Source organism: Lissotriton vulgaris, chromosome 5 (genome assembly GCF_964263255.1).
Source record: "Lissotriton vulgaris chromosome 5, aLisVul1.2, whole genome shotgun sequence".
NCBI classification, from domain to species: Eukaryota; Metazoa; Chordata; class Amphibia; order Caudata; family Salamandridae; genus Lissotriton; species Lissotriton vulgaris.
The window spans coordinates 350,572,125-350,588,402 of record NC_141693.1 but is presented as its reverse complement, the minus strand read 5'-3'; the positions used below and the strand labels follow the sequence as shown (position 1 = coordinate 350,588,402).

The window sequence follows — 16,278 nt, the reverse complement described above, 5'->3', positions numbered from 1 at the left end:
CACCCCTGTGTTTTCCCCAGCGCTGGCGCTAAATTTAGCTGCCTAGCGCCAACGCAGGCACCCTTGCACCATAGTGCAAGGGTGCTTGCATTGCAGAGAATGGTTGTTTATGTGCAGGAAGGGGTCAATCACCAATGGCATTTTGCTCTTTCTATGTAAGCTACAGAATGCAGCACACAAAGAAAAAGCAAAAACGAGGAGAAATAAAAGTATTTCTCCTTGTTTCACCATTGTAACTCCTGCTCTTGCAGAGCATTCGTTTTTGGTGCTGTCTGAGATTTACACCTCCTTGTAAATCTGGGGCAGCGTCAAAAGCAATGGGTGTTGATTTGGGACACCCGCAGCAACACCCATTGCACGCCCCTTTCACCCTAAGTGATGCCTGTAAAGGGGCCTTAATTACAAGGCGGCGTTAAGCCACAAAAAGTGGCTTAACACAGCTTTGTAAATATGGAGAAGGGCGTACCGTCACCAGAACGTTGCTAAAAGTGATGTTTTGGGGGCGATATACCCTTGTAAATATGCCCCTAAGGGTCTCAGTACGAGTAGGTCATTGTTTTCAACCCCTTGCATTAACAAAGGTTTGTGCAGGGGTCGGAATTACAAGTTTGGTTGTATTTAACACAGCTGAAAATTATCGAATGCAGTAAATAGCTGAACCTTTGTTAAAGTTATGCAGGTCAAACCTGCTGAAAGTTCTCATGGGAAAATTATATGGTATATGCCATATCTTGTAGATTTTGTTGGGTTGAAATCCAAATCTGCATGCTATTCGCCAAAAACTCGTAGTAGGCTCAATTAGCACACGATACATAGCATACCCTGGGGTATCATTATTTATTAGATGTGATAAATAGCAGAATCATTTTTAATTAGGCCCTACATTTCATGCTTATTGGCGGGAAGGCCATATCTACTCACAAGCAGTGATATCTGAATATGTCCTCGCTCCAGTGCTTATTTATTTACTTTTTAAAACAAGCATTCTGGCCGTGGCAAGCTAGTGCACTTTTTAAATTCGTTTTTATTGTAATCATGTGTGCCCCCCACACATAAAAAGCACAAAAAAAGTGCCGGCCCCTAAGTGTAGCAACCATATGCTTGCAATAAAAATGTTAAATTAAAAAAGAATTACTGATGTAGCTGCTTTACTACTGATTTTTTTAAAAATAGTAAGCCTTTCAGTTGCGTTATGCACTTTAATATTATTATCCAGGAAGGAAACAAGAATAAATTGCTACCTAACCAAGGATTTAAATCTCAGGCAGCTACAATGATACTTTGCCACTTAAAGACTCTATAAGAAAAACTCTGAAAAAGCGAAGGGAAATTAATCACCCTGTAATTTGGCACCCCAAATGCAGGCAACACAAATAGCTGGTATTTAAAACGTATTTATAAATAAAAAGCACACTTCGAAGCATATTTGTCACTGAAGATAAAGGTAACTATTTTAAGTGGATGTGAATAAAACATAGCCAGTGGTAAAAGTGGGCTAACCTATTCCCCCATGCTCTATGTTGTGGTGGTGCATTGAAGCAAAATATGAATGATAATTTAACAGACCAATGGAAGAAGCCGTCTTACCTAACCCCTTTTATATAAGTATATTTTGTTTGATTTAAAAAAAACAAAAAAAAACAATAGTCTAGTGATTGAGTACTCGCAAACATTTTCCCAGGGGCTGAAAAGTGTGGTCTTTGGTGTGGCCGAAGGCTGTACTGAGGGCACAAAGTGGGTGTAGAGGAAGCGAAGCATGTACATCTAGTGGCTGAACTCAATTGCGCAATGTGAAACCAGTAAACCTGGAATTAATCCCGGTTTCCCCACTTGACCAAATTGTGTGCTCCGGGGTAATTGTTTTATTTAAATTTCCCTTCTTTTGCTTCATTATCACCTATAAGAGGACCTCGAAATACATGACTTCAGGATGCCTGCTGTACAAAACCTTCTCCTGTGTTTGGATGTAATGTATTTCCTTTCTCTAACTGCAATTAACCTTTAAATAAGTGCTTGCTGTGTATTTAACTTTTTTAAAATGTTAGTGCTGAGTCGAGTAAACAGCAGCAGAGTGCCGCTGCTGGCCAGAGGGCCGCATGTAAAGGTCAAGAGGGCCGCAGTCTGCCCCGGGGCCGTACTTTCAGTTTCATTGGTCTAGTGAGACAACTAAAGGCAGGGCCGGACTGGGAACAGAAACCGGCCCTGGCACACTGCTCAGCCAGCACCCCCTGGGGTGAGGGGGAGTGCAGCAAAGCAGTGTGCGAGGGCCGGTTTCGGCCAATTTTGTTACTGGGGCCGATATTGCCGCCCCCCCCCCCCCGGTAACAAAAAAACGGCCCCAGGGGTTCCAAATCGGCCCCCACCCTAGCGGCCCACCGGGGAAACGCCCAGTGCCCGCTATGGCCAGTCCGGCCCTGACTAAAGGTGCCTCAAAGGCCAGACCTAAAAAAAAGTCTGTGCATGCACTCAGAGTTTTTCGAATGGGCTGTCCACAAGACTGCCAAATGCCTCGGTTGCCAAATAGCAGTGCGAGGCCTAGTATTGATTCTCTTTACTTTTTCTTCCACCGCCTTGCTCTTCCTGCCTCTTTATGTCACTATTGCAGGTTCTTTTTCATCCATACTTTCTCCCTTTGCCACTGATTCCCTATCATTATCTTCACTATTCTTTTTCACCTGACCTCTAGTGCTCCGAGTACCAATCTGATGGTGAAAAGTAGGTCCCTATCCCCAAAAAGGATCCCCAGTGCCCCGACTTGCAACTGCTAGCATTTAATCACCCACATGTTAAGACTGACATTAGAGTGCTGATTTGTTGCTAACAAATAGAGTGGATGGGTGGTCAGTGGCCATATTTGGAACACAAGTCAAAATCCTTTTTAATTGTCCAACAATAAGCTCAGAGGTACTACAGGTTAGAGGATGGTCAAAGGCTGATGTTTTTCATCTAATATTTAATCAGAGAGAATTCCCATACTGAATTAAATGTGTCTGAGCCCTTCAACACTGATTCTTAACCTTCGCCGCCCTGCATACTGGACCAGCTCAGGCTGCACACACAGGACAACAAAGTACTAAGACTGGAATTAAATCTCAACCACTATGGGTGAAAGCACAAGCAGCAGTAGAAAGAACTTTTGCAAACTATGGAAAAATGCCAGTGTCTTGAGAAGAACCAGCTTCCTTCCTTGCGGATAAAACTAGAGGGAACTCCATGCATGTTGCATCAAGTGCACAAAATAGGAAACACAATCCCTTGCTGGAGAGAAGTATTCATGCCTTTCTGGTGGAGAAGTTAAGACTGATGCTTTGCTGATGGTTAAGGCATCTGTGGAGGAAAGAGCGATTAGGCCTTGTGAATCCATGACTGCGTAATCTTAGTGATACATGACTGATAGCATACTGGGAAGAGCCCCACAGCTTATAGATGGACGGAGTTAGAGGCGTTTTACGCCGACTCGCCAACAGAAAGTGGGTCCTGTGCTTTCTCGCCTGATGAACAAAAGGTCTAAGTCTTGCTGACTTGACTATTGGAGATGTCAGTGTTTTGTTGACTGACAAAGGAAGTGGGAATGAGCAGCTGTGTTCAGCTTCGATGGCTGATGGAGAACCTCAATCTCTTGTCCACTGTCTTGTCCTTTCCATTTTGCTGTGGAAGAGACAAATATTCAGAGCAAGAAGCTACACTGTACATGATTGAGATCTATGTCATCCATGTTCAGAAGAGAAGGCGCAAGTGTCTTAAATTGTGAGGTCCCTACAGACTCCCCCTTCGATCTGAACTGAGCAAATCGTACTGCGTTTATCTGTGACCATACTGGTGTTTGGAAGCATGGAACGACCTGCCTCCACACATCAGAGCCTCCTCCTTAGTTCTTAATTCCTGGAAGAAGCTGAAGACCTGTTTTTTTTTCAAATAGTACTCCCGCCCTCCCTCTGCGAGGCTAGACTCACGACTTCTCAGAGCATGGGTCCCTCCGAGGTGAACGCGTGCTTCACAAATACACATAACATAACATAACTTAAGACATGACTTATTTAGTATTGAAAACACTACTCAGACTTTACACTTTCTCATTCACATCCAACCAGCGTGTGTATGAGCCCATATAAACAAGTATCCACAATCTGGAAAAGAGGCTTCTTCAACAGCCAGTCCAATTGGTCGTTCTGTATTCAATTAACCATGCCATAGCCAACATGTGTTTTGTGACCGCATAGCTTCTTCAGGGGTAAATATTGGCATCATAGACAATGGAAATTACCTCTAATGAATACATATCAGATTCCTGTTCAATGAATTTGGAGAAATAAGAGATTGATTTTTGAGGAAATGTTTAGGATTTATGCACAATTTTTAGTGCACTAGGGAACTATTCCTTATTTAGACCCAGAAGTAGTAGCCTCGCTTACTGCAGGGCGCTTGTAGAGGCCAAGGAAAGTTATGTTAAGTGTTAACTCGGTACAACAGGGAGTGGTGATGATAGAATCTGGGCTCCCTTCTCATGCCCACGGAACCCTCAAAGTTTCTCTGTGATTTGCTGGGGAACCTAGTGGGGCTGTGCATGATCTTTTTGGATAGCATTGACTGGATATCCACCTCCCCCTGTGCTATGCAAGGGAAAGCCCCAGGGTGGTTGGTGAAACGCTGATTGGCGCACATCATTGTAATTTATTCCAACATTGCGTGCTTGGTGTTAACACCGGCACATACCTGTTGTCACCGCTGAATACAAAGAGCAGGCACAATAATTGCAGAACTCTAAATTGATATAGCGCTAAAAGCAGGTGCACAAAATGTTAGAACTCATTTTCCGCATGCGCGGTCTGTTGGGAGTCATATTGTTAGCTTACAGTAGGCTTAGAAACCGTCCATTGCTTACTATTGTTTGACTTCATTGTCACTCTTATTTGCTTGCTTCTTATTCATTAGCGAGTGGGCTTTCATTCTTCTTCTACGCCGTATCATCATGCTTCAACACCCTGCGCATGCTCCGTAAGATCTTCCAATGGATCCCCACCGAAACCAGGAAAACGGTTACCCAGGCACTCGTCACCAGCCGACAGGACTACGGAAACACCCTCTACGCCGGAACCACAGCCAAACTTCAGAAAAGACTCCAGCGCATCCAGAAGGCCTCCGCACGACTCGTCCTGGACGTCCCCCGACACAGCCACATCTCCGGCCACCTGAGAGACCTGCACTGGCTCCCCGTCAGCAAGAGCATCACGTTCAGGCTCCTCACCCACGCACACAAGGCCCTCTACGACCTGGGCCCCAAGTACCTCAACAACCGCCTGACCTTCTACGCACCCACCCGCCAGCTACTATCGACCAGCCTCGCCCTCGCCGCCGTAACACGCATCCGCAAAGCCACCGCCGGGGGAAGTTCCTTCTCCTACCTGGCGGCCAAGACATGGAACTACCTCCCCATCCACCTTCGACTGACCCAGGATCACCTTTCATTCAGGAAGCTCCTCAAGACCTGGCTCTGCGAGCAGTAGCAGACCCCCCCCCCCCCCCCCAGCGCCTTGAGACCCTACCGGGTGAGTAGCGTGCTATACAAATGTCCATGATTGATTGATTGATTGCTTCTGCTTGTGTTTGCCCCTCCCCTGGAGCATGGTACATCAATGTGTCCTTACAATACTCTTTTTTTCCGGTGCTACTTTTGCGTTTCATTTAAGCACCCAATGTGTGTACATTTGCCTTCCAGCTGTCTCCCTACTGTGCTTCTCTTTCCCTCTACGCACTTTTCTCTCTCGTCCAAGTACTTCTTTCCTGCCCCTTCTGTGATGTAATTGATGTATAGGCATTTCTATAGCGCACTACTTACCCGTAGGGTCCCAAGGCGCTTCGACCACTGCGAAACCCTTCCTGGCTTCCCTGAGAGATGGTCCCTTAAGGGGTATCTCCAGGGTGAGACCAGGCATCCCCGGCGGTCTGGTGGGGCCGTTAGTGAAGATGAGGCAAGCTAATGCCCAGAGTTGCCGAGTGTGATCGCTGATCAGAGTGGGCACCGAGGCGATGGAATTATCGAGTCCGCTGACCCTGGTCCAGAAACCTGCCGTGCCGGGAATCGAACCCTGGTCCCGGGCCGTCCTCTGCTCTCGGGTCTGCCGCCTCTAACCAGTGAGCCACACTACTTCACTAGCCCTCATGGGCTTCACCCCGCCCTCCTTGTTTTCTCACCCTTGTTCTTCTACTACCGCCCAGCACCAAATACTCTCACTCGTTTGCTTTTCTCCTTCACCCTCAGCACTCCTTGGTGCTCTCTCTTTCTTTCTCACGTTTCCTTCCCCTTGCCCTCTATTTTGCTTACCCGCACCTGGGCCCTTATTTATGAGGCCTTGCGTCAGTTTTGCGCCGCCGGTGCGTCACTTTTTGTGACGCACCAGCGGCGTACAAAATGCGCCTTGTTGCACCATATTTAAAAAGTGACGCATCTAGGTAGATGCGTCACTTTTTAAACCCCTGCGCCACATTATACCTGCGTCAGATATAATGTATGCAGAGGGGGCGTTCCCCCGCAAAAAAGCCTCGTAATAGTGACGCAGTGAAATCTATGAGATTTCACTGCGTCACTTTTAGGATGCTGTTGCGTCAAAATCTTGCGCCTGCCTCACAGCAGGCGTAAGACTGACGCAAGCCCTTTGACATGGGGCTTTCCCCATGTGAAAGGACGCATTGCTGGAGTTGCGTCACTTTTGTGACACACTCCAGCAATGCGTCACTTTTGCGCTTACAGATGCATCAGAAATACTGACGTATCTGTAAGTCCTTGCGACATGATGCGTCATACATTAAATATGACGCATCATTGGTGTCGCAAGGAGTGCGCAGTGAAAAGTGACGCATCGCTGTTTTTACGCAGCGATGCGTCACTTTTCATAAATGAGGCCCCTGCTCCCTCCATGTTGCGTCTAGACTCCGGCATTGCTTCAGCGCCCACCAGCTCCCTGTGTTGCTTCCGCCCCCTTTTCGTCTTGTTTCTCACCCAACTTCTTTGCCCGCATGCTGCTTCTGTGGCCCGCCTGTGTTACTTCCCCTACCCACTTTCTAACAACCCCCCCCACAAAAAAAACACCTTTGCAAATTTTTTATTATTTGCCAATCCGAGTTGGGTCACCAAATACATAAAAAAAAGCTGTAGTGTCATTTTGTAGGTGCTTGCACACCAACAAAATGACGTGATAGGCTTTTTTTTATTACTTAGCCATGCTGCACAGCATAGCTAAAACCCTTTGACAAAGCCAATAGGTTCCAAAGGCAAGACCTATTGGCTTTGCCGATGCTTGTTAGTACTATTCCAACATTTATAGAAGGTCACAAGACCCTGCCCTGTTTTGAGAGGCCCTGTGTGATCTTTGATGTAAGAATTCAGGTATATTGGTGTCCATGCATGGGATTCTTAAGAAGGCGCTGAGTAAGAGTTTTAGCTTTTTAATTCCAGACCCCCATTGTGACATATGTCTGCCAAGTCAGCTGTGGAAAACCCATACAATGTAGAGCGTTCCCCGGCGTGGCAAAGGTTTCTCTACCAAGCGGCTGAATCCACCATGAAAGAAGATGCTTTGTGGGAGAAACCTCAGACTGAAAATCAGCCAGTACCTGGGTCAGATGGTGGAAATTCTGCCACCAAATATGACCAAATACTGATAATATGCCTAAATGTGGGGCTGTGTGGTCAGTGCCCAGTGCATATCCTGTCTCCCTAACATACTGGGGAAGGGGGGGGGGTCAGTTTCATAGCACCCTTAACACGCCTGTCTTTCACAGATGTAACTGCTTCAGACATTAGGGCCTTTCAGATTCTCTACACTGAGGCGTTGGGTTTACATAATTTGTGGCACAGCAATAACTACTCAAGTTAATTAATGTCCTTCTGTAAAGCATGTCCTTAACTATGATTACAAACAAGCATTGACAAATCCAATAGGGTTGGAGGGTGGCCACCAGCCCACAATGCTTGTTTTGATGTGTCATGGTTTTTGCAAAACTTTATCGTTGGCAAAGCTGTCAGGCCCATATTAATCTAAAAATAAAAAATAAAATTGTCTAAAAGCGAAATATTTTGGTCTCAAAAAGCACACATTGCCAGAGGAAGTCTCTGACACTCAAGGGAACTACTTTGTGTGCGTATGAGCTGTTTGTGAAAGGGAAGAATGTCATCACTCGCTGTGAACTTAACCAGTGGCTGTAGTGGGCTGACCCACTGTCTCATGCTGTATGCTGCAGAGGACGGAAAAGAATGTGAATGACACAACAACAGGCCATTAGATGAAAATCGCTGTCTGGAAGCCCAAGAACTAATTTTATACACATCATTTACTAAAATCAAATGGTCTTGGCTACGGTCAGACCTAAATTGCATTCTTTCCACTGAACACCTTGCAGAAAAATTAAAAAATAGTTGAGGACTCCAAAAATCTGAACAGCACCATTATCTTTCAACTCGAAATTCCCAAATCTTAAAATATAACAAATCCAAACCCAACTTTATCCTTCTGCGGATCCTGGCCTACAATGATAAGTTTCCCACCAATAGCCCTATGCATGCAAATCACACGTCTTTCCTTCATAAATACATGGAAACGTACAGAAAACAACTAGCTCTCCTTCATCTTCGTTACTCTAGACTGCCCACTGTCTCCTTCTACCTGCCTTCCCCACCTAATCTTGAGACGTGATTGTCTGCTATGTTTAAAGTTGAGGCCTTACATAATGGAAATATGTCAGAAAAGCATAAAGATATACAGGGCACAAGTCAAGGGCACATGCAGGTAGAGGAAGTCTACCCACTCTTTTCACAGGGTGGGCGTTATCTACCCTGCCAAGAGGGTGGGTGTCACAGAAATATACACTTGTCCCGGTGTAATTTTCAGACACCGGCCCACATTCAGCAGTGCCTGCATGTTGTCTGATTTCGTTACGAGCAGTAAGGTGCAGGCGGCGGGGAGATGTGGAGGGGCAGTTGCGGCCCGTGAAGGGAGTTCCGTGGGGCGCAAATCAATAAATAAATAAACAAATAAATAAAACGAATTTCGTTGTGCACCCTACGAAATTCGTTTTATTTATTTAATTGTTTACTTACCTCCAATCATCCATATTCCGGTGTTTACTACCCCCCCACCCTGCCCCTCCCCCGCCCCGCCTTTCCGCCCCATGGAACTCCCTCCACGTGCTGCAACGGGGGGTGGGGGGGGCTTATCAGGTTCCAGCTTGGCCCAGAACAAAATCCTAAGAGAAGGTGCCATCAGGCCTCCTTTTATTAGAGTATCCCAGCTGGATGCTATTGGGAGCCTCACACCTAAATGCAATAGAGGGGAAACAATTGCACACAGCTTATCACTTCACATGCACTTAGGAGAGGCAGCTTTTGACATCTTTCAGTCCCTGTATATAAGAGATATGCATGCACTGTAAGAATGTCAGATGTGTTGGTCTGTCCCAGTATTTACACAAATAACAATTTAAATACCACTATTTTGTTTTTTTTCTTTTATAGCGCTATAGCGCTACTCATCCCAATGCAGTCAGAGCCAATTAAATCACATGTACACAGTATACATTGACAATAAATCATATATGCGTAAATCAATGTACAGGATGTGTTTTATAAGACAGTGAGCGTTACAAGGTGAGGGGCCACATGCCCTTCATAGCTCACTGTGCTATATTAGAAGGACTGCAATTTATGGACTGCAAGTAACAAAATGATCTCCGTGTTAAAAGAAACCCATTTACATAAAATAAAAATCTGTCATCTGCTTGTTACATAATGTGCTATGCTGGAGACATATTAACCCTATATGCTACTTTGATTCAAAAGTGGAACTAGATAAAACAAAGATCTCTCTAGCAAATATGCTCACCTCTAGAGTTATCTTACCATTATTATTATTCCCTGAGATGTAGTTGGCACACAAAGATCTCTCCAGCAGGTGCCTTAACCCCATAAGATAATTTAAAATGCAGACTTTGCAACCAATTAAGTAGAACAGATTTACTGCCATGTTTATCCTTGTTGCCAATTTGTTTGTGACAGGGTTTTAAAAATAAATGTATAAAGTTGAGGCCCAGATTTTTTGTCAGGGTTGTGTCACTTTTTTGGCATTGCCCAACACAAAATCTCATTTGCTAAATATTGCAATGCGCTTAAATGTACTCATGATAGACCTGCTAAACATATGTGTACGGTCTGAAGATCTCATGTCACTTCTTGTGATGTCACTTTCTGTGAGTTGTGATGATACTTCCCGTAATGCCACCCAATTTCACGCGCCATGTCACTTGCATACTGCTTAACTTGATTAGTCCTCCACTTCTTTTTTTTAGGACTTGTGCCCTGAAGATATACCAGTACTTAGGGCCAGATGTAGGAAGGCTATTACCGGTCGGTAACGGCCGAAATTAATGAATTTCTGCCGTTACCGACCGGTAATAGGCTTTTCTGATGTAGGGGCCGAATTTGAGGATTCGGTAATTTACTGAATCAGTAATTTAAGGAATCGGTAAATTACCGATTTCTTAAATACCGATTCAGTAAATTACCGAATTCCTAATGTAGGGAGCACTTAAATGAGTGCTTATCCCATGTTAGGATTCGTTATTTACCACCAACTACAAGTTGGTGGTAAATAACGAAGAAAAAAAAGAAGCTATTTTATGCAAATTGCTTCAGTACCATGTTGCAGACATACATGCCCTTAGGGCATGTATGTCTGCAACATGTGCACCCATACACAATTGAGGAGTGCAACAGGGTGTCAAAGTCACACCCTGCCACCCTTCAATGTTTTTCCCCTTTTACCGAATCAGTATTTACTGATTCGGTAATTGCCATTCATTCCTATATGCCTCCAGGCCCATAGGAATGAATGGCAATTACTGAATCGATAAATACAGATTCGGTAAATACCGATTTTTACAGATTCGGTAAAATTTACCGAAAAATTACCTACATACTATTTACCTATTCTTAAATACTGAATCCGTAAACTTCGGTATTTAAGAATAGGTAAATAGTATTTACCTACATCTGACCCTACGTATATTAAAAATCTCCTTGGTTTAAGATCTTAATGACAGGGGTGGCGTGTTGGCCACGTGTCTGTGTGGCATGTGCCCTCCATAGCTCACAAAATTCTGAAAGTGTCTCGTCTTGTGTCTCCTGTCTCTCTCAGAGTGTGTCCAGCGCCTTTGAAAGCATCTACCGGAAGCAGGGCATCACGGGCCTGTGGAGGGGCGTGAACGGCGCTGTCCCGCGGGTCATGGTGGGGTCAGCATTCCAGCTGGGGACATTCAGCACAGCAAAGGAGTGGGTCACAAAACAGAAGGTGAGTAGAAGGTCAAATTAGTTTCCTTCTTCTTTTGGCAAGGGGTCATCAGGGGTAGGAAGCGATGTCAGTTAAATAGTCCCTGGATTCAGTCCAGAGGTATATTTGACTATGGTGACTGGTCCCCCAGGGTTTTGGAGATTGGTACATCCATGGCTCGGGGGCAGGTGAGAAGCAGTATTTACCCCACGATCAAGTGACTGCACGTTCACTAGGGTTGCGGTCACTCCTGCCTGAATCCGGACGTGTGGGAAATCTAATTCAGTGTGACAGACACACTCACGCACACTGACAAGCCTACTGTACCACTTGGACTTACAAGGCAACTCCAGCATGAATACTAAAACTCACACAGAAAAACACACTTAGCCAAGCTCGCTTTTACACTTCACCGTGGACACTGAGCGATGACATGGGGCGGGGGTAGGCACTTCCGGGGTAGACATCACCAAAGTTCACGTCCTACACGCGCCGACCTCTTAGGCGTACACTGACAGGCATGGGCGTCTGCAGGGGAGGGCAAGGGGGTGCGCTTGCCCCCCCCAGGATCGCCGGTCCCATTCCTTTTATCCTTAATGTTCATGATTACAGCAGGCTGTTCCCCTGCGAGAAGCCCCAGGAGTTTAATTAAATGTTCTCTCACTTGGGGCTGCTTGCACTTCTCTTCGAAATCTAGTGGATGCAGCAGCCCCTCCCCTACCTCGAGCAGACTTTGGACAGGCCCATTGTCATTCTGTCTGCTGCTGATCACCACATAAAGAATGACAATGGGCCGTCTGCATTAAAAGTGCCCTGAAGGCGAGTGAGGAAGTTACAATTTTGCCCCCCCCCGGAAGGCGAGTGACGACGAAGTTAGAATGTTGCCCCCCCTTGGAAAAATTTCTACGGACGCCCATGCTGACAGGTGTGGACACAAAAGATGCAGGACGCTGTAATGGCCCTCTCAGAAAAGGACATTCATACAGCCAAACCGGCACAATGACACACCGTAATATGCGCACCAACACTCTCATCCACACTGGAACACTCAGTCTTTCACTCTAATCTCTCAGGACTTTACCCTGACGCTCACTGGGGCACTCACACATGCAGACAGGCACGATAGACGAGTGCATGGGCACGTGAACACGGGTACATTGATGCCCTCGGGGCACTTAAAAGACTGGAGGAACTGAAGACGTTGATGGGCGTGCTCAGACGTACCCGCTGTCACGCTAGGGCCGGCTCACTGACACGGTCAGATATGCACACTGGCTCCCTGAGACAATGATGTCGTTTGACACACTGAGACATGCACTAAGAGGTGGAGGTGGACACTAAACCTCTCTCTCGCTCTCTCTCTCTCTCTCCATCCCTCCCTCTGTCTCCTTATCTCTCTCCCTCCCTCTCTCTCTCACACACACACACAGTTTCCCTCCCCTCTGCTCTTTCTCTTCTCCTCACTCTCTCCCCCTCTCGCTCTCACACACACACAGTGTTTCTCCTCTCATGCTCTCTTTCTCTCCTCCTCACTCACTCTCTCCCTCCTACACACACACAGTTTCTCTCCTCACTCATTCTCTCTTTCCTCCCGACTCCATCTCTCTCTCTTTCTCTCTCTCCCTCCTCTCTCTGCTCTTTCTCTCCTCATGCTCTCCCCCTCTCCCGCTCTCACACACACAGTGTTTCCCCTCTCTCATGCTCTCTTTCTCCCTTCCTCACTTACTCTCCTCCTCTCTCTCACACACAGTGTTTCTCCTCTTCCTCTCTCATGCTCTCTTTCTTTACTCCTCACACCCTCTCTCCCCCCCTCTCTCTCTCTCACACACCCACACACAGTTTCTCCTCTCTCATGCTCTTTCTCTCCTCCTCACTCACTCTCCCCCTCCCCCCACACACACAGTGTTTCTCTCCTCTCTCATGCTCTTTTTCCTCCTCAATCCGTCTCTCTTTATCCCCCTCTCTTTCTCTCGTTCTCCCTCCCTCTCGCTCTCACACAAATGTTTCTCTCCTCTCTGATGCTCTCTTTCCTCCCCACTCCGTCTCTCTCTCTCTCTCTCTCTCTTTCACCCTCCCTCTCTTTCTACCTCCCTTTCTCTCTCCCACACACACAGTGTTTCTCCTGTTTCTCCTCTCTCATGCTCTCTTTCTTTCCTCCTCACTCCCTCTCTCCCCCTCTCTCTATCTCTCACACAGTTTCTCTTCTCTCATGCTCTTTCTCTCCTCCTCCCTCACTTTCCCCCTCTCTTTCTCTCACACACACACACAGTGTTTCTCCTCTCTCATGCTCTTTCTTCCCTCCTCACTCACTCTCTCCCCTCTCTCTCTCCCTCTCACACACACACAGTTTCTCTCCTCTCTCATGCTCTCTTTCCTCCTCACTCCTCACTCCGTCTCTCTCTCTCTCTTTCTCCCTCCCTCTCTTTCTCTCCAGGCCCGGTTCTAGCGGGTGGGCCGGGTGGGCCGGGCCCACCCAAACTTTGGCCTGGCCCACCCAAACATAACCCTTGGCCCTGGCAGTGACGTCAGCAAGGCCAGCAGAATATGGCCACTGCAAGTTAAAACGTTCTTCGAACGTTATCTTTCTTTAGGAGTTGCGTGATTGTGCCTGGGCTCGCACCCCCAATCACGCATCTCCTATTAGGCAGGTGGGCTGTGTCCCCGCCCACTCGTGCAGGTACATTAGGGGCACTGCGAAGGGGACAAAGCCTTTCGTTGGAACTGGATTTGTGGATAATTAATTATTTTCTGCTGGTAAAGAGGAGTTTGTTTTGCCGTTTCGTTTTCCTGACCTTCCTGACCCCTTGAGCTTTTTGTTTAACTGATCTGGCTGTGACAGAATTCGTAAGGAGCAGGTAAGAGAATGTGTCACTATTGTGTTTTTTAAATCCGTGAGAAAGACATACTTAGAACGCCTTGTATATTTCATTTACATCGTGTGTTTAAATCGTTGGTATCATTCATGAGTGGTTCTGCAAGGATGCACGACAACTAAATGTCCAGATAACCTTGGGGATTGTTGATCTTGCTGGAGAGCGTTCTTTTTTTTGGTTTGTAGTATTTAAATGCAATAGAACTGTAGTTAACGTGGATAGCTCAGTGGGTTACTGCCTTTGTCACAGAGATCCTTTGATACATAGGACAGTGTGATCAAAGACGTGTATACAAACCAGAATGGTATAATTAGATTTTTTTTTTTGTATTGCAGTTAGTTCGAATTTTCCCAGTATTTCATTATTCTAATGTTGCAATACAGAGTTTGGGCAGATATAATTTCTAATCAGTACAGCCAACCACTGGGGTATGCTTTAAATCCTGTGTTTGTGGTTCTCCAGACCCAACCCTCTTAATACATATTGCCCAGCAGCATGGATGAGATGTGATTCCTACACCTGGTAATCTTCATTAGCTTATGTGACATTCCCTATAGGCTGATTTGGATACTTTTATGAATCATTGTGTCTGCATAATGTGTGTGTGATGTACAGTACTGTGATACCCTACACTACGAGTAGCGCTATACAAGAAATAAAATGCATATGAGAGAGGGGCTATGGAGTGATGATGGGCTCTGTTGGAGGGTGGCAATGAGGGAATCCGAGGGGGCATCATGAGGGGTGGAGATGCGGAGAGATGGAAGGCACTGGTGGAGGTTGTTTGTGAGGGAGTCTGAAGAGGAGGTCATGGGGGAGGGGCTTTGGAGTGATGAGAGGCACTGGTGGAGGGTGGTAGGAAGGGATTCTGAGGAGGAGGTCATAAGGGGGAGTTGCTTTGGAGTGCTGAGGGGCACTGGTCGAGGGGTAGGAAGGGAGTCTGAGGAGGAGATCATAAGGGGGAGTTGCTTGGAGTGATGATGGGCACTGGTGGAGGGTGGTAGGGAGGGACTCTGAGGAGGCGGTCATGAGGGAGTTGCTTTATAGGGATGAGCACTGGTGGAGGGTGGTAGGGAGGGAGTCTGAGGAGGAGGGCATGAGGGGCACTGTTGGAGAGTGGTAGGGAGGGAGTCTGAGGAGCAGGTCATGAGGCAGAGGGGCTTTGGAGTGATGAGGGGCACTGGTGAAGGGTGGTAGGGAGGGAGTCTGAGGAGCAGGTCATGAGGGGGTTGCTTTGGAGTGATGGGCACTGGTGGAGGGTGGTAGGTAGGGAGTCTGAGGAGCAGGTCATGAGGCAGAGGGGCTTTGGAGTGATGAGGGGCACTGGTGAAGGGTGGTAGGGAGGGAGTCTGAGGAGGAGGTAATGGAGAGGGGCTATGGAGCGCTGAGGGGCACTGGTGGAGGGTGGTAGGGAGGGAGTCTGAGGAGGAGGTCATGAGGGGAAGAGGCTACGGAGAGATGAAGGCCAGTGTTGGAGGATAGCAAAGAGGGAATCCGAGGAGGGGGAGGTCATGGGGAGGAGCTATGGAGAGATGAGGGGCACTGGTGGAGGGTGGTAGTGGGGGAGTCTGGGAGGAGGTCATGAGGGGCACTGGTGGAGGGTGGTAGTGGGGGAGTCTGAGGAGGCGGTCATGAGGGGGGTTGCTTTGGAGTGATGGGCACTGGTGGAGGGTGGTAGGGAGGGAGTCTGAGGAGGAGGTCATGAGGCAGAGGGGCTTTGGAGTGATGAGGGGCACTGGTGAAGGGTGGTAGGGAGGGAGTCTGAGGAGGAGGTAATGGGGAGGGGCTATGGAGCGCTGAGGGGCACTGGTGGAGGGTGGTAGGGAGGGAGTCTGAGGAGGAGGTCATGAGGGGAAGAGGCTACGGAGAGATGAAGGCCAGTGTTGGAGGATTGAAATGAGGGAATCCGAGGAGGGGGAGGTCATGGGGAGGAGCTACGGAGAGATGAGGGGCACTGGTGGAGGGTGGTAGTGGGGGAGTCTGGGAGGAGGGTGGCAATGAGGAAATCTGATGAGGTCATGGGGGAGGTGCTTTGGAGCGATGAGGGACACTGGTGGAGGGTGGCAGTGAGGGACTCAGGAGGAGGT

The 16,278-nt window shown here is 47.3% G+C and overlaps 1 protein-coding gene across 1 annotated transcript in view; it reads left to right on the top strand.

Annotated features, from left to right (window-relative positions):
* The window catches only part of SLC25A34 (solute carrier family 25 member 34), a 103,951-nt gene that overhangs the window by 15,927 nt on the left and 71,746 nt on the right, over window positions 1–16,278 (top strand). Inside the window, exon 3 of the mRNA XM_086921616.1 lies at window positions 11,187–11,339. Coding sequence (XP_086777742.1) covers window positions 11,187–11,339 — 153 coding nt within the window. The remainder of the gene's footprint in view (window positions 1–11,186; window positions 11,340–16,278) is intronic.